At 40.4% G+C, this 12,011-nt stretch overlaps 1 protein-coding gene across 1 annotated transcript in view; it reads left to right on the top strand.

Moving 5' to 3' along the window:
- LOC101538484 (histone-arginine methyltransferase CARM1-like) overlaps positions 1–12,011 on the top strand; it is a 306,619-nt gene that overhangs the window by 202,950 nt on the left and 91,658 nt on the right. The window contains exon 5 of the mRNA XM_004600332.2: positions 1,299–1,409. Coding sequence (XP_004600389.2) covers positions 1,299–1,409 — 111 coding nt within the window. The remainder of the gene's footprint in view (positions 1–1,298; positions 1,410–12,011) is intronic.

The raw sequence follows: 12,011 nt of genomic DNA on the forward strand, positions 1-12,011 counted from the left end.
CCCATCACTAACAGCATGTTCTCTTAGAAGATGGCTCAGTATCTGTGTCAACACAGTGTGACACTGCACTTTGGACTCACACACAACCTCTTGATATTCCCTTTGTTGGAGAAGAGGAGATTTCCTGTTATCAAAGTTAAAGAATAAAAACAACTTTTCTTAAATTTCCTACAATAAGCCATATATTTTATTTATTTTTTTAAGCATTTGGCTATTGATATGTTAAACAGTCAGATTTATAAAGATAAATTTAAGTAAACAATGTATGATTTTTGTGGGCCATGCAAATGGAAAGCCGGTATGCCAAAATTCAGCTCTTGGCTCTCCTGTTTACCACTGACAGACTTGGACTAGCTGTTCAATGCCTCTGATGTTCAGTTTTGTCACTTCGCTATGCCCACGTCTACTGGGCATAATAATGCTATATACTCATATATTTATGGTGCAAATTTAGAGCCATGAAAAATTCATTGCTCTAAGCTAGTGATAAAGGATGCTAAGAATTAAAGCTACTAATGAGATGGGAAGGGACATTACTGTTGATCTAAAGTTGCAATGATGAAATAGACCAGGACTCATCTTTTTGTTGTGTTTGAAGAGAGAAGCTGGCTTGTAGCACACATCCTTGCTTTGAAGCATTTAAATCTAATGTCAGGCTCCTTTGAGACAATAGAAGTTTTATTGATATCAGGTTCCAAATTTGAACGCAGACATGCAAGATGTATTTCTTTTTTGTTACAATTGAAATTACTGTAATGCCCTTCTACCCTCCACATAAACCTCCCCAGCTCTGTGGATAAGTATTGGTAAGAAAACCACATTTCTCACTTTCTGCCTTTCTTAAGACCTTTTCCCACTCCAGTTATATTTAACATAAAAATAAAAATTTAAAAATTATATGAGGCCATATTCATCTTCATGCTTACAGGTTTGATGGAGCAAAATTTTTCATGCCATACTCGTGTGTGTGTGTGCGTGTGTCTTTTAATTCTCCAAAAGCAATCCACATTACGAAGAAATGATTATAATGATAAACTATGACTTGAAAAACACCAGTTACATGCCAAATACTTTGTATAACACTTCATACTACTTAACTCCTATATCAAACCTTAAAAAGCAGAGATTTTTAAGCCTATTTAACATATGAGGTAAAGAGGCCACCAAGGCCAAGGAAAGACCTCTCTAAAATTCAAAAGCTAGTACTTGAATTAATTAAGTCTGATCTCAAATGAGTCAAGAGCCAAATATCTGTTTGTGTTTTCACCTCCAGTTTTAATCTTTTTCTTTCTTTGCAGGTGGTTTTAGATGTTGGTTGTGGATCAGGAATACTATCCTTCTTTGCTGTGCAGGCTGGAGCTAAGAAAGTATATGCAGTTGAAGCCAGTTCAGTAGCACAGTATGCTGAGGTAATGTGGCTGTTGTTTTTCTTTGATTTAGTTTAATGTTTTTTGTATTTCAGAAAAACTATTCATTAGGTTCTCTGTAAACTTCAGGGGACAAGGTGATGGTATTAATATTGGAAATTTTTAGAACATTTCTTTTTACTGTTTTGTTACTATCATGATTTTACTTCTGAGAAAGAATACCTTCACTATAGTAATTGACATGAAAACAATTACTTTTTTTTTAAATTTTATTTTATTGAATCACCATGTGGAAAATTACAATGCTTTCAGGCTTAAGTCTTAGTCATACAATGCTGAAAAAAACCATCCCTTCACCAGTGCCCATATCCCACCACCGAAGACAAAAAAAAAAAAAAAAAAAACACCACAGTACACCTCCCATCCCGCCCACCCCCGAACCCCCCCCCCCTGCCTTGTAACTGATAAATTTCACTTTACTTTCTACTTACTTTGGTTACATTCAATATTTCAACACAAACCTCACCATTATTGTTAGGAGCACCCCACTAGAGTCAGACCTGTTGTGAAGAGAAATGAGGTCGCGCGGCCGCAGTAGCGGCCACGCGGTTTTGTATTTCTGCACTGTAACAACTAAGTCTAGGGAGATTTCTTCTGGATATTCGATCATTGCAAGCTTGTAAACTCCATCTGTGGTCGTCATAATATGGCGGCCCCACGCCCTTCATCCCCGGGAAGGGACAGGCGAGAGAGAGAAATACCTTTCCCCTCCCGGGCGGGCATGGGGTTGCAGCTTAGTTCTCTGGCAGGAAACAATCTGCTAGGAGCAGTCCATGTTGTAGTTGGTTCAGCTGGGTCCAGATTCACGCTGGTGCAGCTGCGAAGGAGCCGCACACGCGTGCGGCCCCCTGGGTCACCGAAAACAATTACTTTTAAGTGCTCATGATGTTATCTGGTTCAGCTCTGATGGGAAACTGTATGAGGATGTCTCATTTGCATATGAACCAGCAATTCTATCTACCCCCCCAAACACAAAAGCATTAATTTGAAAGTTATCTGCATACCTACATTCATTGCAGCACTTAGTATAATAGTTAGTACCTGGAAACAACCCAAATGTCCACTGAGAGACAAATGTTAAAGAAGTTGTAGTATATCTTCACAATGGAATACTATGCAGCTATAAGAAAAGAGGATTAAAAAAATTGGGGCGTTGTGCTTGACAGTGCATTGATGATAGTTTTATGCATACACCTTACTAATGGCATGTCTGTTATGTGAAAGCGAATTTTACTGTGTTGGTGGGTTCTTGAGAATTGTATGAAAGATTTGCATACAAAACTTGGAAATGTGAGAGTTTATTGTACAGTAAAAGTAGATGGTTCCAGGTTCTTTCCCAGATGCCCAGGCCTCTCCTTTACTTGTGAACAATGACCAGATCCTGTCCCGGATGCTGCCCAGTCCCGTGAACTACTTCCGTGTCCTGTCCCACTATCTACTCATGTCCCATGAATGATGTCACTGGTTCTGCCCCTGTGCCAACCTCTATCAGCTGTACGCTTTCCTCTATCTCTGGCCACAGCCACCCACAAGTACTGTCGCAGTGCCTCCCAGCTGAACACCAATAGTTCCTGTCATCTATTCCCAGTTTTACTACTCTCTGGCCACGGTCACGTGTGTGGGTGAGAGTCCTGTGCTCCGTATCTTGTCACTACTTGGGCATCCAAGACTTGCCTCTACCTGAACTATGCTGAGCATCTGAGCCCTGCTGGTACCTGCCCCTCTCTAGCCATAAGTGGCCTACCTGTACTGGGCCTCTTATCTAGGTGGGCCACCCTACCTGATCCAGGGAGAGGAAAGAGTCCAGAGTGCATCTGCAGAGAGACAGGGAGAAAGAAAGAGAGAGAAAGAGAGAGAGCACCTGAGAGAGAGCTAGAGATTAGGCTGGGGGTCTTCATTTTCTGCTTCCAAATCCCATTTCCAGCCATCCCATTCTATGTTCTTATCTGCTACCTGTTTCATGGGCGAAGATTTAAAGTGACCTGGTACTCTACACCTAAGCTCCTGCTCTAAAACACCCACCCACATTTTGCACTTTGCCACAATTTGGATGGAACTGGGAGGTATTATTTTAAGCGAAATAAGTCTGAGAGAGGATGCCAGATGATTTCACTCATCTGTGGTAAGTAGAAAAATAAAACAAAGAAATACATAGTATTGAATGATGACAAATCCTTGCTCATGCATTATGAAATTCAGATTACCAAGCCAGGAGGAAGCAGGGTGGCAGGAAGAAAGAGGCAGGCTAGAAGTCACATTATGATAGTGGTGGAAAGTGCTAGGCACTTTGGTGGTAGTAAGGTACATTAATTGTATACACCAAAACCATAAATGTTAGGGGCCCGAGTGATAATACAGTGGTTAGGCATTTGTCCTACTCACAGCTAACCAAAATTCTATTCCCATGACCCCATAAGGTCCCTCAAGCCTTCCAAGAGTGATCCTTGGGTGCAGAGCCAGGAGTAAACCCTGAGCAATACCCATGTGGTCCAAAAGCAAAACAAAACAAAAGCAAAACTAAACCCCAATAAACATTGAATGCCATTGTAACCTATGCCACCTGTACTATACTAATAATAATGATAAATTTTAATACTCGTGATAATGAAAATTTAAGAAAATTTCTTCTTGGAGCTGGAGTGATAGCATAGTGGGTAGGGCGTTTGCCTTGCATGCGGCCGACCTGGGTTCGATTCCCAGCAAGCCATATGGTCCCCTGAGCACCTCCAGGAATAATTCCTGAGTGCACAGCCAGGAGTAGCCCCTGAGCATTGCCAGGTGTGACCCAACCCGCCCCCCAAAAAAAAAGAAAATTTCTTCTTCCCCATCCACTGGGATGAGGGGAGTGATTGTTTTCTTTTCTTTGATGACCTACCAGGTATAGAGACAGATTTCCTGAGTCAGATTTGTTTTATTCTTAAGTCCCCCCCTGTCAGTAGCTAGTCCACTCCCTTTACAGTTTACTTTTGGCTTAAGGGATGGTGTTGTCGTTAGAAGAGCACAGACAGGTAAGTGTACTGCAAGGAGCTTTTGCAGACTTCAGGTCTTGATCGGAGGACAGGGAGTTGCTTTGTCTTAAATATAGTGCTCTGTTATCGTGATAAAATAGTGTACAAATATTAGAGAAAAAGTCAAAGTCAAGAGTCAGATAATGATGGCTTTTCAGTAATGTTCAGAGTTAATAATAACCCAATCAAGCTGCAGAGATTGGCTGTGCACGTGCATGCCTTGAACAGAGTAATGTGCTTGTCATTCACACCCGGAGGAGGCCTGCATTTTAATGAGGGAGGAGATGACAGAGAGGAAAGCTTGACTGCTGCTTCACAAACTTTCCTCCAACTCTGGACAAACCAGTAACTGATGGATGATTGGCTTGGGATTGAGTCAGCCAAGAGGCACCAAAACAAGTAAACTAGAATGGTCTGTTTGGAAAGGAAAAGGGTAGGGCCTAAAGAGCAGGCAAGTTGATGTGCTTATTTTCTTCCAAGAAATCCTGAACAAAAACAGTTTTCATCATTTGCTTCCTCACCCATTCTTTTTTAAGGGACTGGTGGTTCACAAGCAATGCTTTGGGGAGCTCAGGGCCAGTCCCTACAGATTCTGGGTCAGTTGGGCTGGAGAGTTAAGCCAAAGGTCCCTGCTCCAGTCCTGTAATGCTGGGGATCACCAGGGTACCAGCAGTGATCTGAGGGCCAGGTCCTGGCAGGGATGGAATTCTTGTGCTTGCACATGCGAGGCATGTGGCGCTGACTAGTGAGCACTCTCCTTGGCCTCTGCTTGGAATTGAAAGTAACTTTCATTGGGGCCTACGATTTAGTTAAAATTCACTAGAGCCTGAGTTTGAGCCATGGAACTGCATGCTGCGCCCTCCCCCCCCCTACCACACACCACCCTAGAGACCCCAAACCAGCACCAAATAACCAACCAACAGGATCCAGCAGCACTTAGAAAATAAAATTGAAATGGTAGCTGTTATGAAATATAGGATACATATAAAAGAAAGTTTGTAAACTGTGTAATGTGTGATAAATAAAAATGAGGGAGGAGTTGACAGAGAGGAAAGCTTGACTGCTCCTTCACAAACTTTCCTCCGACCCTGGACAACCAGTAGCTGATAGATGATTGGTTTGGGATTGAGTAAGCAGAAAGGCACTAAAACAAGTAAACTAGAATGGTCACATCTGGCTGTGCTCTGGGCTTATTCCTGGTTCTGCACTCAGGGATCACTCTTGGCAGTGCTCAAGGGATCAGATCTGGTGAAGGGATTCAAACACTGGAACTATGTCCAAGGCTAGTACCTTAACCTCTGTGGAATTTTTCTAATCCCTGTTAGTTTTTGCTTTTTTCAGTGTTTACTACCTCACCTTTAAAAAAAAGTCCATTATCATTGTCTTATGCTCATGTACGTGTCTTGCAGCGATCATTTCTTTCCCTGCTAAATAGGCATTCACTAGATTAAATATGTTTTTTCTTCTCTTGTTCTTTGTGATTTTATGATATTTCAATGCCTGAAAGCATGGAATTTCCACAAATGAATTAAGATTGTGTTCTTTAAGAATTTTCTTAACCCTCCCTTCCAGTTTTATGGTTTTTAGATTTGTTCTGCTGATACACACAAACTGTGATTTGTTTAGTGTCAGTGTGATAGACCATTCCCTTGTCAGAATGTTTCAAGTTCTGGTCAGCTCTTCCTTTGGCCGATTATGATCCCCTTCCTTGAGAGAGTTTGCTGTGATTGTTCTTGCACACAATCCCCACTGCATCCTTGCAAGAATTTCTCAGTATAAACATGTTGTCCAAAGTAGTTGTTGGGTTTTTTTTCAATCCTTGCATAGCTTTTACTAGGTATTAAAATCAGATACCCTTAGTATACTATTTTAAGAACAAACTTCCTCCAGCAGTAAGTAAGACTATTCAACATTTTGTCAGCACTTGATATTGTCAGACATTTGGGCTTTTGCTAGTCTGGTATTTATTACAGAAAAATATATGGTTTTAATTTGTATTTTCTTTTGTGAATGATTTTGAGCATCTTTAAAAGATGTTTTGGCCACTTATGCTTTCTCTTCTGTGAAATATCTTTTCAAATTTTTGACAATTTTTCTTTTGAAGTGTATCTTGATTCTAACTCATTTGTAGGCCTAATTTCTATATTTTGTACATTAGTTCTTTTCAGTTATATATGTTGGAAAACAGCTTCTCCCCCTTTATATATATGTACTTATATGTTACCATATATATATATATCACCATGTCTATTTTTGACTCACATAAATTCAATTATGGAATTATAAGTTATAATTCAGAGGAAGATAATATTAACTTTAATAAAGAGATTCCCCCTATATATTAAAAAATGTCTGTTCAATTTTTTTTGTTGTTGTTGTTTGTTTGTTTGATTGTTTTACTTTGGAGCCATATCTGGCTGTGCTCTGGACTTATTCCTGGTTCTGCACTCAGGGATCATTCCTGGCAGTGCTCAAGGGATCAGATCTGGTGAAGGGATTTAAACACTGGAACTGTGGAACATTGGAACTGTGTCCTTAATCTCTGTGTAATCTCTCTGACCCCTGTTAGTTGTTGTTTTTTTTTAATCCTTGGCATCCCATATGGTCCACCAGGCACCGTCAGGAATAATTTTTGAGTACAGAGCCCGGAGTAACCCCTCAGTATCACTGGGTGTGACCAAAAAGAAAAAAATCCATTCTTAAAAATGAGTAATTTAGGACTTTTTTTTTTTTTTGCTACTTACACATTTGATCATAGTTTCATTCAGCCTTATCCCATAGCTCTGTTTGTGGAGAAATACAGAAAAATAAAAGGCAATGATTAAGGTTTATTGCAATATTTATGGAATTCCTATTCAAATATGGGACTAATGCTATTTTTTATATATCAGAATCCCACCTAAAAGAATAATATAAATGTAATCACTTGCCTTGTGTATAAGTTTGTTCATTTAAATTTGATTCCTCATTGATTTCAAGGTCGTTTGAGACATTGAATAACTTTTTAAATGTTAAAATCAGATACCCTTAGTATAGTATTTTAAGAACAAAGCAGAGAAAATTAACTTACATCATTATTGATTAATTGATTGATTAATTGATTTTGGCAGGACTCAGGTCAGCTATCTGTGGTCAGATGCATGCACGACAAGGCCTTTGTTGCTGTCCTCTCTCCACCCCCAAGTTGTGATATCCTTGTATCCTCTGGCCATAGCCCTATCTCCAGCCCCAGAGTAACCATCATTAATCACGGCACACCATGGGAGGAGTCATTCTAGTGCTGTCTATGTGATTGGTTTCTTCGAGAGAATTCTCTCCTGATTAAACACATCGGCAGGATTGTTGACTTCTTATTGATGGGAGTGACCCTCAGGGACACTCTCACCCAGAGTGTTGCTGCTGTGTAATTATAGGGGCTCAAACCACAAGCCAATACAAAGAAGACAAAAGGGAAATGAAGTTAAAATGTTTACACTTTAAAAACCATTTTGAAGACTTTTAAGGAAGTTCTTTTAAATCATTTGTTTCACACTATTAAAATAATTTCAAATCATTGTTAAATTGTGAAAATAAAACCAGTTGAAAGGCCACCCAAATTCTCTTTACCTAGGTTTGCACATTCTTTACACTTTACTCCTTCTGCCCTCTCAATTACTCTTGCTTTTTTTTCTCTCACCATGCTCATATATGTGGATAGACTTAAGATATAGCAGTAGAAATATTTACATACACACTTTGTTCTGTAGATTATATATATATAGTTTAGCTTTTTTTCCTTGAGCTTTTAGATTAAATTTTCTAAGAATAAGGCAAAATGATAAGCACGCAGCCAACCCAGGTTTGGTTCCTCCATCCCTCTCGGAGAGCCCAGCAAGCTACTAAGAGTATCCCGCCCACACGGCAGAGACTGGCAAGCTACCTTGGCATATTGGATATGCCAAAAACAGTAACAACAATTTTCACAATGGAGACGTTACTGGTGCCCGCTGGAGCAAATTGATGAACAACAGGACAACAGTGCTATAATGCTAAGGCAAAATGGCTTCATGCCTAGAATAACTCATATAACCAAAGAACAGCTTAATTTAAAGGTGTAAACATAGCTGCACAATGACTAATGCATTGGTCCATTTGATTTTTGATAATACTGGCAAAAAAGACATAAGTGACCCTTATTTAAGAGTTTCCAGGATTGTCAAGGCAAGAAAAACCTAGATTTGACTATCCTTTTTCTTGACTACTATTTCCAGGGAGACTATTTTTTTTCCAGTTTTTATCTTATTGATCGAGATACTGTGATTTACTGTTTGTCATACAGTATTGGATATGCCAAAAACAGTAACAATAAGTCTCTCAATGAGAGACGTTACTGGTACCCGCTCAAACAAATCGATGAGCAATGGGATGACAATGACTGTGACTTACAATACTATTATCATCTTATGCATAATTTCAATACCATATTCATCACCAGTGTATCCACTGCCTTCCCCCAAGGTCCACAAGGCCCCTCCCTCTCAACCCTCCCCCAAACTCAATTCTGTAGGTCAGTACCATTGTTGTGTTAAAGAGCAGTCAGCTGGGCCTTTGGTTGAGTGGGAGAGGTTGAGACTGTTGGTACTGCTTGGGCTGGGGGCCCTGTGGGCCACCCAAGTAGACTCCAGGACCACATCTGGTGGTGCTTGGGAGCCTCCAAGGCTATCCGTGGAAATGCTCAGGAATCCTTACATGCTGCAGATTGAACCAGTGTTGACAGCCCTAATCCCTCTGCATTCTCTTTGGACCAGCACTTGGTTTGTAAAGCATGAAAACAATGTTCCAAGGAATCTCAAAGCACTTTTGTTTCATCTTTGATTTTACTCTCTGTAGAGGATGTTCGCATTGTCAGAATCTCTCTTTTTAGGGCCAGGTTTGGGGGGCAGAAATGGCTTTCCATGTGCTGTGAAGACTGCAAAGAGTCCTTGAAATCATTACTGACAAATCTCTTTTGCCCCTGAGGTCTTCCCTGAACATGCCCCTAAGGACAGACTAGTTAAAAATGCAATGAGGAGCCAGGATGGTTAGAATTTCCCCAGAGGATATGTGGAACTTCAGTCTGTTCAGTCTATTACAAACTGCAGCCTCCACCAAGGCCTTGCTTCCTGCTGTGGGTTGGGTGACATGAGATGCTCCGTCTGGGCCACAGCCCTCCCCCCCCCCCCCCCCGTGCCAAATAATCTGTGCCAGTTCCTCTTCTCTGCTTCTTACTTTGACACTTACCTGCATAGTTTGTGAGCTGCACAATGCAAGTGTGAACAGCACACAAAGGATTTTCACTCTAAGAATAGGCTCTCCTAGCAGCTCAGCACACAGTTCGTGGTGCTCCTTTTGACCTTTTCATTATTTGGTAATTGAACCAGCAGACATTTAATTCTTTCCTCTGGAGTCTTCATTAAATTGCTCGGAAAAGACAAAATTGCAATAAGAAAGAAAAATGTACAAATTTAACTATAATCATCTGTCCTTGAATTCTTTTTCTCACGCTAGTCTATTGGGTTTTAAGTAAACGGACTCTTTTCAAATTGCATTGAATTCAATTTCAGTTGCATTTAGTGGCTTGGCCTGATTTTATAAGGGCAGACCCTTGGATGGAAAGATGAGTCTGTCTGGAGGGCACGGACATTGAGTCATTTTTTGCCAAATGGTCATGAACTTGCCCAGGCACAACCAATGTGTTCTCACTTGGGGCCCCATATGACATCTCTGCCTCAGTAATAAGAGACCAGCCTGTTCAAGGGCCAAGTCAGAACTAAATGTCTCTCAAGAATTTCTAACTAGAAGCCTCCACACCTCACTGATAAAAATCTCTTTTTCCTTTCTTATATGAAAAACTTATAGCAGGGGCTGAAGTAGCCGGGGTTGAAGAGATAGTCCAGTGGGCAGGGTGCTTGCCTTGCCTATGACCGACCCAGGTTTGATCTCCATATGGTCAGCCAAGCCCTGTCAGGAACTATCTCTGAGTGCAGAACCAGGAGTAAGCCCTGAACACAGCTAGATGTGGCCATCAAACAATCAAAAACAAAACAAAACAAAGAAAAACCATAATACAAATTCTCATATTACTTCCTTTTTATTGCCCATTCAAGATTTTTATTAGTAGTTGCAAAAAAAATATCTCCTCAAACCTATATGCTTTACCTCTGTGTGTGTGTGTGATTTATTTATTTGTTTTTTGGTTTTTGGGTTTTTTTTTTAAATTTTTTTATTGAATTACCATGTGGAAAGTTACAAAGCTTTCAGGCTTAAGTCTCAGTTACATAATGCTCCAACACCCATCCCTTCACCAGTGCACACATTCTACCACCAAGAACCACAGCAAACCTCCCCCTCTTTGTATTTTTATTTTTATATTGCGGGGACTTCCAAGCAATGCTCAGGGAATCCAGGGGACACTGTCAGAGAAACTCAAACCTGTGGTTCAATGCTCAGGCTGAGTAATGTGTTCTGGATCAGGCCAAGCAGTGTTTGAAGTCACCAGTGCCTCACATAGTAGCAGCTGGGGTGATGACATGCCATGTTGGACAAATCATGTAGGCCAGGTGTGTGCTCCAGCCCTTTGCTCTATCTCCCAGACTCTCTTTGTAGATACTAACTGGAGCTTTTATTCAATTCCATGAACTTTCAAAATATGACAAGTGTCTTAGAGTAATGCAATCATCTGTTCCTCTCTCTAATAGAAACTTAGCACCAAGAGATGATGGGAGATTTTACTCTTTCTTCCAGGCTCAGGTTTGAAGCTTCTCTGAGTAACTCAGAACTCAGCGTATTGAACAAAAAAACACTCGTGTTGGAGCACATTCCTGGCATTTGTGTGTAGAGGGCTCAGGCTACTCCTGGTCAATCATTTGCTTTCTAACAATTAGTTTTAAAACAGATTTCTTTCTGATTATTATTGGCAAAAGTTTGATTTGTATGCTATTTTATACACCTAAATGGCCAAAGTCACATACAAATTTTCAGGGTGCAAAAGAGTAATGAATTAAAATTCTCTGAATATCCAAAACAGATCTTCACTGCAAAAATTTGACAAATAAGTAAATCAATAACTAAAATTTTAATCACTTCATCACACTGCTGCATTTCAAGAATTCATTAGCTACGAGTAGCTAACATATATCATATTGGACAGAGTAGATGTAGAAAATGTTCATCATTGCTGCAGGAAGGATGACAATGCTAGTGTGCAACTCTGAGGGAGAGGACACAAGTGGCCAACCCTCACTTCTTTAGCATGCGATGACCAGGATGTTGGCTGGGTTACTGACAGAGGTTGTCAGCCAGGATCAGATTGGATGGGTTTAAGATTACAGGAGGCAACAATTCCTCTTGCTGTGGACCTTGTTTAGTTTATTCTTCCTGTATTTATATATAAGATCTGCCACAGAGCAGGTTCACTAGGAAACAGATGCTGGTACAGAGATCCACATGCAGAAGGTTTACTGCAAAGGATTCTCAGGAAGTCGCCCTATAGCGGCCGCGCAACTTCATATCTCTTCATTCTCAGCAATGGAAAACTAATTATCAAATGCTTCCTTGT

This window comes from Sorex araneus, chromosome 1 (genome assembly GCF_027595985.1).
Source record: "Sorex araneus isolate mSorAra2 chromosome 1, mSorAra2.pri, whole genome shotgun sequence".
Taxonomy (NCBI): Eukaryota; Metazoa; Chordata; class Mammalia; order Eulipotyphla; family Soricidae; genus Sorex; species Sorex araneus.